The sequence below is a fragment of the Balaenoptera musculus genome, chromosome 3, assembly GCF_009873245.2.
Source record: "Balaenoptera musculus isolate JJ_BM4_2016_0621 chromosome 3, mBalMus1.pri.v3, whole genome shotgun sequence".
Lineage (NCBI taxonomy): Eukaryota > Metazoa > Chordata > Mammalia > Artiodactyla > Balaenopteridae > Balaenoptera > Balaenoptera musculus.
The window spans coordinates 152,341,932-152,362,797 of NC_045787.1; the positions used below are offsets into that span (position 1 = coordinate 152,341,932).

Consider the following 20,866-nt stretch of genomic DNA (forward strand, 5'->3'; position numbering starts at 1 on the left):
GAAGCCCGCTCGCCTAGAGCCCGTGCTCCGCAACAAGAGAAGCCACCGCAATGAGAAGCCCGCGCACTGCAGCGGAGTAGCCCCCACTCAACGCAATGAGAGATAAGCCCACGCAGCAACAAAGACCCAACCAGCCAACAACAAATAAATTTATAAAAAACAAACAAACAAAAAAACACCTTAAGCCTCCAGGGATGATTCTCAAGTGCCTCCTTCCCTCTGGCCTCCTGCCGGATTCTGGCGGCCTCAGGCCAGATCCTGCATCCCAGTTAGCCCTGGATATTCTGGATTCATGCCTATTGCCCCAGACGGCATTAACTGCTCCCTCTTTCATTCAAAAGGGTCAATGTTTGGACTGTGAGGCGGTCGACCCCTACAGGCCAGCACTGGGAGAGCGGAGATCTACATCCCCAGCCTCCCTTTGCTGCCCGCCCCATGCCCGTTCAGAAGACCCTGCTGGCCCCAGGGCAGGCCCTGCCCCCGACCCCAAGACCATTCAGCCTCAGTGACCCCATCTATCAAGTGAGGGATTGCACTGCTTTCTGAGGACCCTGCCAGCCTCAGGGCTTCCTGACAACCTGTCCTGGGCTCCCGGAGGTTCTCTTCGTCTTAGGCCCAAGTGCCAAAATTGAGTTACCATGATCAACTAACCCTTTTCCAGCCACCCTTTCCAATGTTAACACGCACTGGCTTGCCCTGAACAATCAGCCAAAACTGTATCTCCAAATGCTGTTTCTCTACATTTTCCCCGCAAACCCTGGATGGGTTTTTACAAAAGGTCAGAAGCCCTGCTATCTGTGGACCGTGGACTCAACCATTCCGGCCAGAGGCCCGTGGCCCCGGCACCTGGCCGCTCCTCCTAGATGAGGCTGCAGCGCAGGGGCCTGCAGCGAGAAGGGCGAAAGGGAAGCGGACACGGCCGGGCTAAGCCGGCCTGTGGCCCGAGAACTGGGCGGGAGGGCGGGGCCGGGTGGGGAGAGCGGAGCGCCCAGCGAGCCCGAAGGGCCCGCTGGTCCCGGCGGCCGCCAGGGGGCGCCGCCCGCTCGCCTCGCCTCGCCCCGCCCCGTCCGCTCGGCTCCGCGCGGCGACTGCGGCGGCGCTTCCGCCTGGCCGGCCACGGCCCGGTGTGAACGGCGCCGCGATGTGGCTGGGCCCGGAGGAGGTGCTGGTGGCCAACGCGCTGTGGGTGACGGAGCGGGCCAACCCCTTCTTCGTGCTGCAGCGGCGCCGGGGCCACGGCAAGGGCGGCGGCCTCACGGGTGAGAGGCGCGCGGCGGCCGGGCCTGTGGGCGCCGCAGCGGGGCGGACGAGGAGGGGGCGCCGGGCGGCGGGGCCCAGGACGAGCGGCCCAGGACAGGCCCAGCCTCGGCGCGTCACTGCGGACGCGCACGTCAGCGCGTGCGGCGGGGGCCTGGGGGCGCGAGGCCGGCACTGAGTTGGGGGGTGGGAGGTAGGAACGCGAACCGCGGGTGGGAGGCAGGGACGGGGTGGGGTGGTGCGAGGTGAGGACGGGGCCAGGGACTCGAGGAAGACAGATGCGCTTGCGTTAGGAGGCGGGTGGGGAGACTTCGGTCAACCAGGGCAGCCAAGAGAAGGCCGCCTCTGCCCGGACTCGCTGCCCGTGAGGTTCCCGGCGCTTAGCGGAGGCGTGTGCAGCTTCCTGGAAGGGGATTTCACAGCTGAAAGTCCGCGAGATCTTCCGGTCCCCTGCTTCTGCTTTAGTTTCTCCAAGTGCCTCTGAGGAGGGGTCAAGTGACACAAGCATTCGTTTTCTTTTGCCTCCTTCATTCCCAACTCACCAAAGAATTGCCTTTTCAGCAAGATCAGAGTTCCTCCCAGCTGCTGCTGGCCTCAGCCCCCATCCCTCCAGCTTCTCCTCACCCACCTTTCCTGCTTCTTGGTGCGTTGGAGCTGCAGACCGAGGCTTAGCCGAATCACCAGTATATGTGTTCCGGTGAACCAGCCAAGGTGCCTCTTTGCCCGTCTGGGTACTACACAGGACTAGACCAGACAGGCACCTCCTGGAGTGTGTGGCATTTGGGATCCAGGGGATGCCTACTGGGCATTCCCTCTATGGGTGTTGTCCCAGGTCCCTCATGCTCCAGGACCTGCCCCAGGCACTCCCAAGCAGACCTGGGCCAGTCTTAGGGCCAGACCAGTGCCTGCGCTCCTTGGGTGGCCCATTGTTGCCATTTAGGACCTCAGGCCCAATGTTGACAGGTCTTCCAGTTATCAAGAGAATTTTCTGTGAAATGTCCTAATTTTCAACATTAGCAGCTAATGCAGTCCTACCAGATGCAGATAGAAGCTTCCCATAGGAGAGCTCTTCCGTCAGTCTTTCCTGGGCCACACCTCCAGATGTGGAAGAGACTGTACCATTCCCAAGAAACCTGCTCCCTTCGGTGCCTTGAGCTCCCTCCCAGAGGCCTCTAGAATCACAGGAGCCAGTGCTGGACCTGCCTCCTGGACTAGGCTGTTCAGTGGAGGTTAGACAGCAGCCCCTCTGGAGAGACTGACCAGTGGTCAACCTTGAAGCCCATGTAGAAAAGCAATGCTTGGGCGACCAGTATCTTTGGTTGCAGCAGCATACCATTGTGTCAGATTTCAGTGCTTGTTCTGTGCTCTGTTTCTCCACAGATCATCTCAGCAGGTGGGTGGGTCCCTCTGTGCTCTGCTTTCCTGTACAGAGAAGGCCCTTTCTACCACACTCATCTCTCCATGTCCCCCAAGGCAGAGCTCCCCAGGTCCCCCCTGGTAACCACACCTTGAACTCTCTGCTCCAGCTAGGTTTGGTGAGTCCTGGCATGGCCTCTGGCATGGCCTTCCCTGTGCCATCATGGACATCGTGGCTTCCTGACCGCTGTCTCCCTGGGGGAGGAACAGTTAGTGATGTGGTTTTATTCAAGCTGTCTTTTAAGAACAGATACCAACCTAGATTCTTCATTGAAGCGTGTGATGAGATGGCCTGCCCATTGAAAAGTTTTCAAGTCTTGCAATATGGGTATGCCAACAATATAGCAATTAAAATAAAATTTCTGAGACCAGAAGAGAAACCTCAACACAAACAGTAAAAAGCAGTTTATTCCAAACACTGATAAGGCTTGAATATGCCACTTCAACTGCAATTTAGAGAGGCATTTTAGAACATTTCAGTAAAACAAGGGAGAGATTACAGACTCCTGACTTCGATGTATGTGAAGAGTACCTTCTTTTGTAACTGGTTATTTTATTTATTAGCGACTGGAGGGGGGAAAAATCAAATTAAAAATGGAATATGAAACAGAAGTGTTAAAATCGAGCAAGAAAATCAACAGAAATTATTCTGATATCAACAGGAAAATGGTAACAAAATATTTTCAGATCATACCAAAAGTAGCACTTCATGAGAAGGAAAAAATAAGTTTCAAATAGGAACAATGGACAGGCTTTTATGTAGCTGGGTAATTCAATTAATGAAGAAGAATGAATCGAATAGTGGTAAAAGGTAGACATTTCCTCTAATTTATTGGGGAAATAGTGACATTGCCAAATGTCGATGACATTGTGATGAGAAGGAAAACTTGAAATGCCCTAAAATGCTTCAGTTCAGAGATGGAAAAAAAAAACAAAACGGGATCGGTGTTTTCCTAAATTGGACAATTCTAAAAATTTCCATGTTCTTTTTATTCATGACTTTTGAGGCTACATTATCTTCCTGTCGTTGATGTGGAAAATGATGTTACAAAATCATTGTCTTATGAAAAAGGCATCAGAGTACACAGCCAAAAAGGCCGCACATGTCAGACAAACATGTCTTAAGAGATGTGTCTGGCAGTTAATGAAACATATTATTTTTCTGGATTTTGTGATATTTGTAGTATTGTTGTTTTGTTTTTAATTGTCATTGTTGTACTTTCTCATTCTGAAGAAATACTTGTTTTCAAACCTGATTTTGTATTTTTCTTGAAGAGGGCCTCCCAGATCATCTAAGCTTTGGGCCCCGTAAAACATGAATCTGCCCCTGCCTGCAAGTGTTTCTGAGTCAGGAGGACAAGCAGAAGCTTCCAGGAAGAAGTGGGAGGGGATTTTTTGATAGGGATCAGACACTGGCTGAAGGCCTTTGAGGAAAAAGAAGTAATTTAGTGGACCAGGGTAATGTAAGTTGTTTCACCCTCTGGGCTGGGGCTTTGGGGGCAGTGCTACCCTCATGGCTGCCTCCAGCCAGGCCCAGCTCTCAGCGCAGCCCTCCCTCACCCTCCCCTCTCTCTGCCCTGTTGCCAGGTCTTCTCGTGGGCACCCTGGATGTGGTGCTGGACTCGAGCGCCCGGGTGGCCCCTTACCGCATCCTGCACCAGACCCAGGACTCGCAGGTCTACTGGACAGTGGCGTGCGGTAGGTGCCCTGAATCACGAGGGGTGCTGGGCAGGGCCTGCCCCAGAGAGGAGGGGACGCAGCCTGCATTCCTGCATTGGACATGGCCCACTGAGAACCTGGCGCTGCCCCTTGTTCAGACAGCACAGCCCAGGCCAACATCCAGCTTAGGAAGGCAGCTCAGCTGTGCACAGATGCCGGGCAAGCGCACACGGGCCCCACGAAGCCCTGCGTGCCTCTCTGAGGGCTTGGCCTTGGGCAGTGTCCATGTTCTCCTGCTAACCTTTTCTCAAGGTGGATACAGCCGATCATTATCCATGGACTACATATTTTTTAATTCACCTGCTCACTAAAAGTGATCTGTAAACCCCAAAATCAATACTTGTGGTACTTTTGGGGTCATTTGTGGACATCTGTGGAAATGTGTGTCTGCAGAGCAATGAAAAATTTGAGTCACCAGACACACAGGTTCCCAGCTGAGGTGGAACAAGGCATCCTTCTGCCTTCTCGTTTCAGCTCTCAAACCATAAACACGTCTCCTTTTAGAAGTCTAAGCACCATGCTTTTCACATTTTGTGTTATCTGTTGGTGACTTTGCTGTTAAAAATGGCCCCAGGTATAGTGCTGAAGTGCTGTGTGGTGTTTTTAAGCGCGGGAAGCTGTGATGTGCCTTATGGAGAAATACGAGTTAGATGAGCTTCCTTCAGGCATGAGTTACAGTGCTTCTGGCTGTGAGTTCAATGCTAGGATATTAAAAATATATATTAAATGAGGTGTCTTTAAGCAGAAAGACATATAAGGCAAAGTAGTGTATTGATCGGTTGGTGAAAATGTTGTGACCAGAGGCTCGCACGAACTTAGCCCTGTAGCTCCCCTGGGAGCAGTACTGGCAAATTCAGTGTTCCAGGAGACTTTGTAGAACATAACCACTGTGAATAACGAGAATCGCCGGTAGCTGTCCTCCTCGGAGGACACACCCACCCTCCCAAGAGTCCAGGAGGAAGTCCCCTTTCAGCTGGACCAGCCTGGCTGAGGTCCCTGGGATAAAACAGCAGTCATAGCTGGCACTCAGACAGCACTTCCTGCATGCCAGACATGTGAACCTCCCAACAACTCCAGAAGGTGGAACTTTGATTTTCCCCATTTTGAAGATGAGGAAACTGTGGCCCAGAGGGGTTAAGTAACCTGCCCAAAGTCACACAGAACCACAGATCAGACCCAGAGCACCTGTTCGTGTCCACTGTGCTGAAAATCTCTCTGTGCTAGAAGCCACAGTGTCACTGTCCCCCAGGATAATGGTTTTCCTTGGAGACCTGAGAAGAGGTGTTGGGAGTGTTCACAGCTGGACTCCAGCTTGGGGGGCTGGGGGAGAGGTTAAGGGGTGAAGGCACCAGGGTGCCCAGAGTGGGGCACTCGCAGGAGAGAGGCTTCCTGTGTGGTAGGGCCCAGGGCAGTTGGTGTGTGCCTGGGCTAATATGAGACGCTTCACTCTAAAATGGGCCCTTGAGATGTTCATCTTTGTCTCAAGGTGTTCCTTCTCAGGAAGCAGGTGGAGAGGGGCAGTGGCAGTGAGAGCAGCCTCTCTGTGGGGAGAGAGGAGTGTGGCTACTCTGGGGGGCCTTATGGGAACCCCATTGGTGGCATCAGGGCCTGCTGCTGGGGAGGGACCCAGCTGCACTGTGGAGCCCCTGCCCTGGTCAGGCCCCTGTGCTCATCTGCTCATGCCTCTCTGTTTTTACCCACCACCTCTCTTCAGCTCTCCAAAAGCAGACACTTACTGACACCTGCCACTGAATCTCCACTCCTTAGACTGCCATTAAAGGACTTTTCAGGGTCTGCCTGCCTTCATTTCTGTCTTCCTCCCCCCACCAGCTCACACCTGGCCTTCGGCCAGACAAGACACTTGCAGGGCCTGTAGTTCTCAACCGTACCTGTCCTGGCTGGTGTACCTACAGCGTCGCCCCATGTCCACTTTACCTCCTCCTGCTCTGTTGAGTACCTACGCAGATGGCACATCCTATGGAAAACCTTCCCAGATTCCCCAGACTCATGTACCTACCCTTCTCCCTCCTCTAGACTTGCCATGTCTCCACCGGCACTTTTGCACTGAAGGCTCACTGGCTTTCCCACTAGGCCAGCAATTCCCTGAGGGTGTGGGCATGTTCTGCAGCTGGGCAGCGTGGATCAGCGTTATGGTGTGGTCACTTCCCAGCTCGGTGACCTTGGGCAACATACTCAGCCTCTCTGTGCCTCAGCTTCATCCTATAAAATGAAAATAACTGTACCTGTCTCCAGGGTGCTCTAAGAATCAAATAAGATAATCCATAAAAAGTTCTGGAAAACAGAAGTAGCACTTAATAATTTAATTAGCTATTATATTTTTTATTCCCAGTACCTAGCATAGAGATGACATAGTTTCAGTGTTTACTTAGTGCTAAATGAAGATTGAGTTGCTTTTAACTAATAATTCTTTTAAGTGAATATATGTAAATATTTATAATTAAAGTGCAGACAGATCCACACAGGCATTGTGGACAAAATTCCTCTGTTTTAGGCTGCCAGGAACATGTGTGTAAGAGGGTTGCATCACATGCAAATCCAACTTGCAAATTCAAATGTGGGTTCTTGGCAAAAAGAGCAAGAAAGAAAGAACTCCCTTCACCTAGCAACTAGACCTTGGCCTCTGTGCACTAGGGAAAGGAGGCCATAATAGATACACAAAGAAAAATGAAAACAAAAATAATTTATGGATGATTTAGGGACTTCCAGAGGTAATTTCTATTTATAGTTATCTATTGTTATGATTATCACTGTTGGTTGTATGATTCTGGGTTTAATCATTTTCACATGGGCATCCTCCCACAGACCCATGGGAGAGGGTCTTTCTGTGGAATTGCTTGTTAGGGTGGTGAGCCTCTTGGGTAAATGTAAAGAAACAAACAAATCGACCCTAACCAAGTCAGGCTGGACTGTGACATGTGACAGAGCAATGAGCAGATGCCTGGGCCAGAGGAGATGACAGGGACCAGCTCAGCCTGGCCAGGGTGGGATCAGAGCTGAGTCTTCAGCTGTTGGAAAAGTTGTAGCCAGGCAGTGAAGGATGGGGTGACCAGGGATCGGGCGCCCAGCAAAAAATGTCTGTGGTCCACAGTCATGCCGGACTCATGTCTTCGCTGACGCTCCCTCCGTGCCGAGTGTGTGGGCCTTCCGTGGTCACAGAAGCAGCTGGGCCTTCTGGGTGCTTGCAGTCCACAGACTGTCCCACCCCAGGATGCTGAAAAGGAAGCAGAGCCTTCACTCCTTTTCCTGTTCTTGTGTTAATTCATTCAGAGAAGAGTTCTTAAGTGCAAAAACCCCATGCCAGACACATGAAAAACCCCAAAAAGTGGGGTGCCAGAGGGGCAGCGGAAGCCAGGCCCGGCGGGGACTTCCCTCATCCCTTCAATTCTCCTCCTGGGGCCCCTTTTCCCAATTCCCTGATGGAGGCAGAGAAAACAGCTGCCTCACTCTTTGGGAGTGGCAATGGGCTGCCTCTCTGAGTTCTCCTGTTTCCACTGGGCCTACAGTGCCCACAAGGACCCCTCCCTGAGGAGGACAGGGACCCCCTCCCAGGTGGGGCAGACACTGGGGGCCAGCCAGACACTGAAAGGGTCAGACAGGGGTTCCTGGAAGAGACGGGATCCAGGTCGGGTTGTGAACTGGGATGAGGAGGAGGAGGCAAAGACCTGGGTGGGGCATCTGGCTTCAGAGAGAGGGATGGGCACCTCTGGCCCAGCAGGAGACCAGCCAGCCAGGGGCCTGGAGTCCTGCAGGAAGCTCCAGCTGCCATCTGTGGATGCCTAAATTCTCAGGAGAGCCACAGTCACCTATACCAAGTCTGACTGTGCCTGGCTAATCACCTGTACGTGGAAGACCACATTAAGTCCTTTTATCTCGAAGAAAAGTAAGTAAGCAAACCTGCAAATGTATAGACTATTTCTGGTAGGACACAGAGGAAGCTAGCAGTCACTCTTAACTCTGGGCATTAGAGGGAAATTGAGGCTTTATTTTCCTCATGACTCTGTAATTCTATCTGAATTTTTTTATTTTGTGTTTTTATCAGGACCATTTATGACTTCTGTCATATACATAAAGAAGGAAAGAGTAAGCAGCGCAAAGATTGTAGTCACTTTGGTATAGCAAATTAGGTCACCCATTTTAATCTCTCTTGAGTCTATGTTTAAGGCCTGGTGATTTTATGATTTTCCTTTTCTTTATGCCACCAAACCTCCCTAGGTTCTTCCCGCAAAGAGATCACAAAACACTGGGAATGGCTGGAAAATAACTTACTCCAGACACTGTCCATCTTTGACAATGAGGAAGATATCACCACCTTCGTCAAGGGCAAGATACACGTAAGATTCACTTTCCACTACTGGTTCTCAGTCCCTTTTCTGGGCTACCAGCGTTCACCTTTGTCATCTTCTATAACTTTCAGACAACACCATGTAGTTCTTTCCCCCATTAAACAGAGATGGAAACGAAGGGTCTGATCTTCTTCTTTTAGTGTTGAAAGGGGCAGTTGAACTCATCGTATGCAGGCCCCATCTACTGGCCAACCACCGGAGTTTAAGCTTAGCTGAGAGTTTCCATTCCCTGCAAAGGGCCTCAGCAAATATGCAGATACACAACTCTGATAGCCAGTTCTTGGCCAACAGAGGAAGAAGTTGGAAATGACAGGATAATTTAAAGTATATTTCTTTTATAAAACTAACGTTACTTCAGAATGCACAGACACTTTGACCCAGCAATTCCATTCCTTGGAATTTACCCTGCAGTGTATTCATATGTCCAGAATGATGTATGTATCAGGATGATCTCTGCAACACTGTTAGCAAAAAGGCTGGAAACAATGCCTCCCAGTCCCAAGGTAAGAGGGGAAGCAGCTGTTCTTTCCTCTGCAAATTGAGAGCGCTCATACTTGCTAACATAGCAGTTATTGAGTATTTTCTTTACAGTACTGGGCTGAGCACTTTATATTCAGGGGACTTGGTCAGTCATATGTGGTATTCTTAGTGGAATATTTTACAGCTAGCAAAATAATTATGAAGATTGTAGCAATGTGTGAAAACTTAGCACAGTGATGTTTAGATTGTTTCCTCTTTAGGGAATAATTACATAATGAGCATTTATCTGAGTGTGTGTGTGTGTGTGTGTGTGTGTGTGTGTGTGTGTGTGTCTTTTTCTTTCTGTTGGATTATTGCCTTGGGTTAGATTCCTCAGAGGGCAGTTACCAGGTCAAAGTTTCATGATGCAAACTTACGTTGGGCAAGCCCTTGTGACTTCATTATGCCAGAACCTCCTAGACCTGGGCAGATGACACCAAGAGTTCCTCAGCAGTTCTCTGTGTACCTTGGGGTTCAGGGTGGGACCTGTGTTGCCTTTCTAGTTCCAGGAAAATAGACAAAGAGAACAGAGGCAAGTCTTCACTCTCCTAATGAGCCAGCTGGGCAATAATAATAATAACAGCAACATTATGGAATGTTTCCGTTACGCCAGGCCCAAACAAACTAACCAACAAAACAGAATAAAGTTCTAGATGAGTCAAAGGAAAAAATGGAAATTAGAAAATATTGAGGGAATCCCCAGGCCATCCAGTGGTTAGGACTTGGCACTTTCACTGCCGGGGCCCAGGTTCAATCCCTGGTCAGGGAACTAAGATCCTGTAAGATGCGAGGCCACAAAAAAAAAAAAAAAAAAACTGAGAACTGGACAATTATGGAAATACTACTGTTTATCAGAATTTGTGAGATGTAGCAAAAGCAGCACACAGAAGGAAATTTAAAGCCTTACATTTTATGTTTTATAATGTGAGGAAAAGAAGAAAGGGTGGAAATTAATGAGCCAGGTGTCCAATTCAGTAAGTTAGAACGCCAGAGAAACCAGGAAATTAGAAAGAAGGAAATATAGTTATCACAAAAAAATTACTATTCGCTGAAGGCTCAGATTATAGTTAGCAGTTTTTTAGCAATAAAGTATCTTTTAATTAAGATAGGTACCTTATTTTTTTAGACATAATGCTATTGCGTATTTAATATACTACAGTATAGTGTAGACGTAACTTCTATATGCACTGGGAAACCAAAAAATTTGTGACTTGCTTTAATGCGATATTTGCTTTATTGCTATGGTTCAGAACCAAACCTGCAGTATCTTCAGGGTATGCCTGTAACAAAGGGAAGAAGTTAATTCCTTAGAAAATAAAGGAATGATACAGAAAAGCAACAGCTGTAAAAAACATCTGTCCAAAAACAGATGTAAAATATAAACAAACCTGTGGCAAAAGTGATCCAGGACAAAAGAAACCTCAAATAAGTGATGTTGGGAATGAAATATGAGAGCATCTATTTAAAAATCAAGGTTAGGGGCTTCCCTGGTGGCGCAGTGGTTAAGAATCCGCCTGCCAGTGCAGGGGACACGGGTTCAAGCCCTGGTCCAGAATGATCCCACATGCTGCGGAGCAGCTAAGCCACAACTACTGAGCCTGTGCTCTAGAGCACGTGAGCCACAACTACTGAGCCCGCGTGCCACAATACTGAAGCCCGTGCGCCTAGAGCCTGTGCTCTGCAACAAGAGAAGCCACCGCAATGAGAAGCCCGTGCACCGCAACAAAAAGAGTAGCCCCCGCTCACCACAACTAGAGAAAGCCCACGTGCAGCAACAAAGACCCAATGCAGCCAAAACTAAGTAAAATAAATACATTTTTTAAATAAAGAAAATACATTTTTTAAATAAGAAAAAATAAGAAAAAAGAGAGTAAGGGGACTTCCCTGGTGGTCCAGTGGTTAAGACTTCACCTTCCAATGCAGGGGGTGTGGGTTTGATCCCTGGTCCAGGAGCTAAGATCCCACATGCCTCGTGGCCACAAAACCAAAACATAAAACAGAAGCAATATTGTAACAAATTCAATAAAGACTTTAAAAGTGGTCCACATCAAAAAAATCTTAAAAAAAAAGAGAGAAAGAGAATGCCATAAACAGCTTTAAGCCCATAAATTGTAAGAAGTGAGACAAGATGGACACTCTTAAAATAATATGTTTTAGTTTCCAGTTGCTATTGTAACAAGTTACCATAAACTTAGTGGCTTAAAACAACACAAGTTCCTCTTCTTACAGTTCTGGAGGTCAGAAGTCTGAAATGAATCTCACAGGCTAAAATCAAGGAATTGGCAGGGCTGACTCGTGGAGGCTCTAAGGGGAGAATCTGTTCCTTGCCTTTTCCAGCTTTCAGGAGCTTCGTATTCTGTGATTCTTGGCACTTAACCTTTCTCTTGAATGCCAGCAGCATGACCTCTTCAGTCAACCAGTCAGTCTCTCTCAACCCTTCTGGGGATTGGGATGTAAACATCTTTGGGGGGGCTATTATTTGGTCTACCATATAATAGAACTTAAACTGAGGCTCACAAAGAAATAGGAAACTTGAATATGCCTAAAATTATTAAAGAAATTGAATCAGTAATTTAAAATCTGCCCAGTGATTTTTACAGTCCAGTTGTATCAGCCAACAAACAAAATCCCAGTCCCGTGAGCCAGGCCGTTCATTCCCATTGGTGAGGACCATTACTCCTGAGTAGAGGCCAGCGGACAATGCAGAGGAAAATGCAAAGCAGAGTGTCAGCCCCTCTGCTCCCTGCTTGAGGGTCTCCCAGGTGCAGCTGAAGGAGTGGGGAGAGGGGGCTGCCAGCTGAGACCCAGGAAGGTGGCCTGAGGGACAGGGTGCCGTGACGGCCCACAGGCTGTCTGGGGCCCACCTTTCCACTGGTGGGACCCCTTCCCCAACCTCCCAGTAGGTGCATTTGAGGGCAGCAGAAGACAAGGGCAGGGCCTTAGTAACGAGAAGGGTGTTTTGCCAGAGCCTCTTTCCCAGACATAGAGCTAGTTCCTGCAGTAGTGTTCTGGGGAGGCACCAGAGGCAGCTTGAGAGAGAGAAGAGGTTGGAGTTGTTGCAGCTACAGTGGTACTGGCTATACTGAGATGGAGGTACACCTTACCTTTGGGTCCTCACCCCAACTCCTGGCTGTTCTCCCTGCTCATGGATACAGGAATTCGAGGCTGCCAGGAGGCTCAGCAGAAGCAGCAGTCTGGGCCGCAACACTTGCCTTGAATTACTTTAGCTTATCAAGTCATCATCCCCCTGGAAGATCTGCATGTACATTTTGAGCCAAACGCGCTAAGAACCTGTTTTACCCCAGGAGGTTTGGGGTTGGCTTTGTGGCCCAGGGTGATGTCTCTGGGCACGCTGAGCCCAGTGAAGATGCTGGCGGGATACAGCATAGATATGCCCTGAGCTGGGTGGGACCTGTGGCTGGTCTCTGGACCCTGAGCTGGATAGGTCCTGAGCTGGGTGGGTCCTGCAGCTGGTCTGTGGGCCTTGAGCGGGGGCAAGAGGCAGGAGCCCCCTGGTGTGTGTGTGGGGGGGGGAGTATCAAGTACAGAACATCCCCCAAGACATTGTCACAAGAAATGCACGTCACAGAACAGTGCCACAGCAAGATCCCATTTGGGCAAAGAAAGAGGGGAAAGAGCAGATTGCATGTATTTGCTTAAAGGTGCATCAGTGCCAGCCTGTCTGGGAGGAAACAAAGTGGCTACAACAGCAGAGGAGATGGAGACTCCCTTCTTATTGAACACACTTTTCTACTACTTGCATTTTTTTACCATGTTTATGTATTATATTTTTCAGATATTTACATTAAAATAACTAAAATGTAAATTTAAAAGTTCCCTTCTCTGATCCAGTAGAGATAATAGCTCAGAGAGTTAGGGGAACTTGCCCAGCATCTGTCTGGCCAGAGCAGACGACAGGCCTACCTGCTTGTGGCCCTTGGGCCAGCGTCCAAGAGTCCTGGGTCCCACCACTTGAGTTCCCTGCGGGAACCAGTCCCCTTGTCCTCCTACAGGGCATCATCGCAGAAGAGAACAAGAACCTGCAGCCCCAGGGAGATGAGGACCCTGGGAAGTTCAAGGAGGCCGAGCTGAAAATGCGGAAGCAGTTTGGGATGCCCGAGGGAGAGAAGCTGGTCAACTACTATTCCTGCAGCTACTGGAAGGGCCGCGTGCCGCGGCAGGGCTGGCTCTACCTGACCGTCAACCACCTGTGCTTCTACTCCTTCCTGCTGGGCAAGGAGGGTGAGTGCAGGCAGCAGGAGCGCCCCCTGTGTCCCCCCTAGCCCCAGTCCCCCAGCTGGCCCCGTCATCCTCAGGGCATCCTCCTCTGCCCTCGCCCTCGCCCTCGCCTCTAGAAAGTGTACCGCCTCCCCAGACTGTCGGAGTTCCTGAGGGCTATCCCTCCTCGGCCCCCGGATATTCTGTCCCCACACACCCACCAGAGGGTCTCCCCAGAACCTAGTGGCCCACGACCAGAACTCCAGACTTGAACCAGGCATCACCGGGCTCTTGGGGGCTCCTGTCATGTATACATCAACCAGCACAGTTCTTCACATAGTGACTTTCTGCACAGGGCCTCCCCTCTTTCAAGTAGAGTACCAGGGCACCGATCGTCCCTGAGCGCCTCCAGGTTACATGGTGCCTTGGACGTGTGCCCCTGCAGCCACCTGCTGCAGGTCCCTCCCCACAGGAAGCCCTGGCCTCAGGACAAAAGGCAGACTCCCAGCCAGTGCACTCTGCTGCCATGTCACCCCCAGAAAGAGCCCCCAGGGCTTTAGCTGCTCTCAGTGTGGCCTTTCCTGGGCCCAGCAAGGCCGGCTCCCAGCCATGCACACACACCTGTCACGACCTCCGCTGCCTTTCTCCCACCTTTGCATCTCCTCGTCAGGCAGGGGCCAGTGTCCTCTCTGTGCTGGTCACACCATGTCGTGACTTGTTCCCACATCAGTGCACTCCCACTAGGTGGGGCTTCTCAAGTCCAGGGTCTCAGCTAGCTCACCTGTCTGTTCATTCATCTCATCCTTTAGCCGTTTGGTGGGCAAACCCAGGAGATTCTCGGGGCTGGGCACTGGGTTGGCCCAGGACAGCCCAGTCCCTCCTCGTGGAGCTGGTGTCCCAGCATAGCTAGGCTCAGGCACGGGGGCTGGGGGGTGGGGAACGGGCGGGCAATAAATGCTGCCCACTCCCCCAGGTGGGTTCTAGGCCCAGGCAGGAGTCAGGAGCCTGCCTGCCCAGCCCTCCAGCTGGTTTGACCTGATGGTGTGTCTGTCCCCTCTGGTGTCCAGTGAGCCTGGTGGTGCAGTGGGTGGACGTCACACGGCTGGAGAAGAACGCCACGCTGCTCTTCCCTGAGAGCATCCGTGTGGACACCCGGGACCAGGAGCTCTTCTTCTCCATGTTCCTCAACATCAGCGAGACCTTCAAGCTCATGGAGCAGCTGGCCAACCTGGCCATGCGGCAGCTACTGGACAGCGAGGGCTTCCTGGAAGACAAAGCACTGCCCAGGCCCCCCCGGCCGCACAGGAACATCTCGGCTCTGAAGCGGTGCGTTGCGCCTCCCCCACCCCCAGCAGGGACCTGCCCTCCTCACCCTTCACAGCCTCCCTGCGTGGAAAGGGGGCCAGGTAAAGGGGTGGTTTTCGATAGTGGGGAAGGCACCAGGAGATTCACGGAGGCGTCATCCTGAAAAACCTACCGCTGACACTGACGTGGAGGGAGTTCTTCATGCGTTACTTCTCGAAGCCCTGGGGTGGGGAGGCTCTCGCAGGCTCCTTGGTCTCAGACAGGAAGCTGAGGCACAGGGAGGTAGAGCAGCTTGCCCCAGGCCCCAGTGCCTTAGCCCGAAGTGAGCAGTGGAGCCCAGGACAGGCACCCCACCACGTCAGCCAGGGCATCCCCAGAGGCCTCTTCGGGAAAGCTTCAGAATCCCAGCTCAGGGTACACCACCTCCATCCCGCCATGATTGACAGCTCTTCTCAGGACCCCTGGGCCCTGACCCCAGGCCCCAGGAGACAGCCCTGCACAGGTCTGAGGTCTCTGCCACCCTGTCTGTGGGAATTGGTAGACAGAGGAATGATTCACTGGGGCTGGCCCCTCCGGAGCACTCCGTTCTCACTCTTCCATTGCAGCTTCAGGGGAAACCTGTAAGCCAGCCAGGAGCTCAGAGATTCCCTGAGCTCCTGGGTCCCACAGCCAGATTCACACCTGTGTGCGCAGAGACTGTGGCCTAGGCCCAGACTCTTGGGTGCATCTTCAGGACCAGAATGCTGTCCAAGGATGTTACTTTCCTGATGCGAGTGACACGGTGGCTTTCAGAACCTTCCAGAAAGAAAATGAGCAGGGCCGGACTTGATAGTCTCTGGCATTGTCCATCGAGGTGTGCCTGCCAGGCCGAGCTCAGGCTGCTAGCGGCCCCCATGGGGCTGGGAAGAGAGAGATGTTTACGAGGACAGGGCCACCGCAGGGGCGAGGAACTGGCTACTGGGCCCCTGCCTCACACAGCCATCGGACTGGCGAGTGTGCATTTCCGTTGAGCAACAGCACCCTGTGTTTTTTTCTTTTGGCTGCACCACGCGGCATGTGGAATCTTAGTTCCCCTACCAGGGATCGAACCCATGCCCCCTGCAGTGGAAGCACGGAGTCTTAACCACTGGACCGCTGGGGAAATCCCAGCACCCTGTGTTTTAGTCTTGACTCCACACCTGCCTGTCGGGAGGCCATGTCTGAGTTTCTAGGTGGGGCTGGTCTTCCTAGTGAGAAACGGCGGGGCGGGTGCAGGCACCCTCTGGGCACTACCCACCCTCAGTACCGAGCGTGCTGTTTGTTGACCACTCCTCTGCTGGTCATACGGATGTCCACATTTTACTACTTGACCATTCACTGTGCATGTGTTATTGAACTCTGAGATCCCCTCTGTGTGAGGGCACAACTTGCTCACAGGAGGACCCCCACGAGCCTGAATCCAATGTGGAAACCGAGGGCATGAGGCCGCCTTGTGAGTGTGCTAGCCCCAACTCTTGTCCGCTTTTCTATCTCCCCCACCTCGGTTTCACCAGAGACCTGGACGCTCGAGCCAAGAACGAGTGCTACCGTGCCACGTTCCGGCTGCCCGGGGACGAGCGCCTGGACGGCCACACAGGCTGCACCCTGTGGACCCCATTCAACAAGCTGCACATCCCTGGCCAGATGTTTATCTCCAGCAACTACATCTGCTTTGCCAGCAAGGAAGAGGATGCTTGCCACCTCATCATACCCCTGCGGGAGGTGAGCCCTGGGTCCTCGCCAGCGCTGCCCTCTCTTACCAGGGCACGTGGCCAGGTCCCCAGCCCAGGAAGCCCCTCAGGATTTAGTGATGTGAGTGCAGAGGGCACATGGTGGTTCATGTGCTCCCCGAGCACCTGTCGTGTACCAGGCCCTGGCGGGAGTGGGGTGCACTGGATGCCCCCTCAGGGATCAACCTCACCTGGTGGGGAGATGCGGTGGGCCTTGGCCTGCCAGCAGAGCTCACAGTGGGACATAAGGAAACCTCAACAAGGACCCAGACCTCCCTGGTCAGAGCCCAGTGGCCTCCTGCAGGTGAGTGTCCCCTAGTCCTGCCTCCTTGGGCCTTGCAGTTAGACTTTGGCAAAGCCCTGCTTTGGCTGGGCGCGGAGGACTCTGATCCCACCCCAGCCCCATGTTACTCTCAGAGGCCACCTCACTGTTCCTCTCCTGACACCTGCCTTGGCTGTGGCTCGGGCTCTAGGAGAGTCATCGGAAATCAGCTCTTACCTTTCAGGAGTGGGGTCAACTATCACCTGTCAAGGGTGGGGTCAGCTCTCACCCGTCAGAGTTATTTTTTCTCCAGTTTCTTGGGCTTCCACAGTGACTCTGGTAGAAACAAGGCCATTTGTTCTGTGCTGTTGTGAAGGTGTAGACAGTGAGGGAGAGCCCCCCACCCCTCCAAGGCCTCCTTTTCCTCATGGCCCAACAGGGCATACTGGCTGTTTAATTGAGGTTTAAGTGAGGTTCTTAAGCTATAAGCTAAAACACAGTATTTTGATTCTATTTAAAATGTAAAGCAGTGGGACCTCCCTGACCTTTGTGCAAAGCCCTGAAGTTGCAGGTATAGTTGCGAATAGGTGTGAGGTAGTGTGCTGCCTCAGTTTCCCCAAGGGAAGTCAGAGACAAAGGACTTAAAGGAGCCACAGCTCCAGGCTGAGGGGCTCAGAGGTGGCCCCTGACCCCACACTCTCTTTTGGCACTAGGTCTGTGGATTTGTCGTGGGTGCTGTACTGACCTGACCCTGAGACCTGGGGGCTGGCTACAGGGTCATCTTAGGCCCAGCTCCATTTCTCCTGATGGGTCCTGACATTCCTGATGGCAGAGAGCTCTGGCTGAGCCAGGAAGCTCTTGGGATGGGGCTCTGCAGCTGGTCCTGATGGAGGCCCCTGCCCAACACTGACCTCAGTATCCTAACCAGGGGGCTTCACAGGGGCTCCTCACTCATGCCAGCCACACTCATGTGTCCACTGGGCTCTTGAATTTGTGCTCCCAAATCTCATCCTCGCCTCTGGAAGTGACACCCCTTCCATCCATTTGCTGAGGTGGAAAGCGGGAGCCATCCTTGATTCTGACCTGGCCTCATTCCCACGTCCTGACCGTGGCATGTCCTGTCAGCTTGCTCTCCGGAGCATGTCCCTTCCTCTCTACAGCCACCATCTAAGACAAGCTGTCTGCTTGGGTCACCTCAGCAGTACCTTGTCTGCACCTAAGGCTGGAGGACCTATCCTTTAGATCCCATCCTTCCACAGCAGCCAACATAATTTAAACATCTGCTCACCCTGGGTAGAATCCTCCGGTGTCTTCTGTGATTAGAAGAATCTCCAATTGCCTGCTGTGACCTGTAAGACCTTCAGTCCACCCACCCCTAGTCAGACCTTGGCCCACATACAGACGTGCAGGCACACACACTTACACACCGAAATACACACACACACACACACACACTCTCTCTCTCTCTGTCTCTCTGCCCACCCCTTCTCACCCTGCCCCAGCTTCTCCGGTCTTTCTTTCTCCATCAGGCCAGTCTGGCCCCCTCCTCGGGGTGGCTGCTGGCCTCTCCCCTAGCTCTTCGTCTGGCTGCACGAGGTCTCAGCTCAGTGACTACCTCCCTAGAGGTGCCTTCAACAGGAAGCAGCCCGGCGGCCTCCCAGCTTGCCCTGTGGCCCCCACCAGCCCTGGTGACCGTGTTCATTAGCCTGCATGTCCATTGTTTGTACCCACCCCAGGCTGCGGGCCCTGCAGAGGTGCCCCCTAAAAGCCCATCCTGTGCCCTGCACACTTGTACTGCTCTGTTCACACACCTCGCAGTCAGAACTGGGCCCAGGACGCACATCAGGAAGTGCCGAGGGAATGAGTGCTCAGGAGGGCTTGCAGGCAGGGCTGCTCACTGTGCTGTAGGGCAGGGACATGACTGTCCATCTTGGGGAAGCTGATCAGGGCCAGCAGCTGGGCTCAGGCTTTACCTTCTGTGTCACCACCCTGATGACGGTCCTGCAAGGCTGATATGCTCACACCCATCAACAGCCGAAAAAACGAGGTTCAGACATGCCCGTAACTCACACAGCAGCAAGCGGCAGAGTCAGAATGTGAATCGGCCAGGCCTGGAGAGCCCCTCGTCCACTCCCTGCCCCATGCCTGAGAGAAGACGACCTAAGCCCACTATGCTCTCAGCTTCACAAAACCATCTGGCTTTACATCCCAAGATACTGACCTCCAAATGGTGTTTTTGTCTTCTCAGGTGACCATTGTCGAAAAAGCTGATAGCTCCAGTGTCCTGCCCAGCCCTCTGTCCATTAGCACCAAGAGCAAAATGACCTTCCTGTTTGCCAACCTGAAAGACCGCGATTTCTTGGTTCAGAGGATCTCTGACTTCCTCCAGAAAATGCCATCCAAGCCACCAGGCAACAGCAGAGCGGGGAGGAAAGCCAGCATTGTGGACTCAGCCCCAGAGGTGAGAGGGCCCTTCAGAGCAGTGGGGTGGGAGTCAGGGCCAGGAGAAGAGCCCAGGCAGCCCTGTGGTGCCTGCCTTGGGCCTTGGGTGGGGAGGGTCCTCGCTTGGTGCAGGGTGGAAAACCTAACCCAGCCCCAGTCTCAGGTGTCCTGGCCACACACGCGATGCCTAGGGTCACAACCCTCTCTGTACCCCGAGACGTGCCCCAGTCCTCCTGAACGTCACCCCTGCCTGCCTCAAGTCCCATTCCACATAAGAAGCCTTCTCTGCCTGGACCAGCCACCCTCATCTCTGTCCCTTATGAACTTCTGCTGCACTGAGAGCCACTCTGTTTACGCCTGTCCAGCTTGTGTTCATTTACCTGTTGGGAGATTGATTTCTCCCATCAGTCTTTCTTACAGGGTTACCTTTTACTGCAATCTTTTTACTATACCAACAATATTAGCAATAATTCTTTAACATCAAAAACTTGTATTTACATTTCCCCAGATGCACATGTTCTTTTTACAGTTTAATCATTTGAATTGAGGTAAACATAGGTCATATACATGTTACAGTGGGTTGGTATAATCCCTTTTTATCTATAGGTTTCCACTCCTCCCTCTCTCTCTCCCTGTCTCTCTCTCTCTCTTTTCTTTTCTTTTCTTTTCTTGCAGTATTTTGTTGAAGGAATTGGGTCATTTGTGCTATAGAGTTTCTCTCAGTCTGGTGTTTGCTGATTGCATCTCTTGGAAACACTTAACGGGTTCTTTTGTGCCCTGTTTCTTGTAAGTTGGTGGTTGAGTAATGAGATCCAGCGCAGATTTGGATTCAATTGTTTGTGTTGGGGAGTGGGGGGCAGGTCCACTTGTAGGCAGGATTGAGGTGCTGTGTACTTCCACCAACAGGTATGCAATACCTGGTTATGTGCTGTTACCAGTCATTGATAAGCATTGCCTAGATAATTCATTAGGTAACTCATTAGGATTGCAGATGGGGGCACTCTAATTCTATCATTCCTTCTGTTCATTAGCTGGAATATTTCCATATTGAGAAATTTACCCTCAACAACTATTTGGTTACCGTGAGGCACAGTTCATATAGAAAAGGCAGAATAAATCTTTTATTTTTTTTTATTCACCAGTTGTTAAAATGATGAATTGGTTTTCAAATAGCCTCAAAATATGACCAATTCAGTTTTTTATGTTTACTTTTTAGTGTAATTATGAACTTACAGATTTAAGCAACTTGATGTGTTCCAGTCCATGACAGTTATTATCCTCATTCCATCTGTGACCAGAGGAAGCTTATTCAGGTGACATCTGAGTCCTTTTGACATTACCCTGGCCATGTTTGATCACTTCCTTGCTTCTTGGTATCTTGGACAAGACGTGTGTGCTATTATCAATCTGGATTTGTGAAAACACTTCATGATTAGAAGAGTCCATATAAAAATCCACATATCTGGCTGCTCTGGAAAAATCAGGGGCCCTGACATTACAGGGCCCACGTTCCCACTGAGTGGCATTGGAGCTGAGTGGTGGCACGTACGCTTCAGCTCCCCAGAACCCCCACCTGGTCTGGCCCATGAAAGCCTTTAAATTTTTCACCCCTGTAA

The 20,866-nt window shown here is 51.6% G+C and overlaps 1 protein-coding gene across 5 annotated transcripts in view; it reads left to right on the forward strand.

Annotated features, from left to right (window-relative positions):
• Positions 1 to 1,075: 1,075 nt before the first annotated feature.
• The window catches only part of TBC1D9B (TBC1 domain family member 9B), a 44,251-nt gene continuing 24,460 nt past the window's right edge, over positions 1,076 to 20,866 (forward strand). For 4 of the 5 annotated variants that reach the window (XM_036847054.1, XM_036847055.1, XM_036847058.1 and 1 more), the window contains exons 1-7: positions 1,076 to 1,259; positions 4,261 to 4,371; positions 8,626 to 8,744; positions 13,289 to 13,517; positions 14,561 to 14,819; positions 16,331 to 16,538; positions 19,057 to 19,269. In XM_036847054.1, coding sequence (XP_036702949.1) covers positions 1,142 to 1,259; positions 4,261 to 4,371; positions 8,626 to 8,744; positions 13,289 to 13,517; positions 14,561 to 14,819; positions 16,331 to 16,538; positions 19,057 to 19,269 — 1,257 coding nt within the window. In that variant the 5' untranslated portion in view covers positions 1,076 to 1,141. Of the gene's footprint in view, positions 1,260 to 2,783; positions 3,002 to 4,260; positions 4,372 to 8,625; positions 8,745 to 13,288; positions 13,518 to 14,560; positions 14,820 to 16,330; positions 16,539 to 19,056; positions 19,270 to 20,866 lie in introns of all 5 variants that reach the window. The other variant, XM_036847057.1, reaches the window with a different exon arrangement.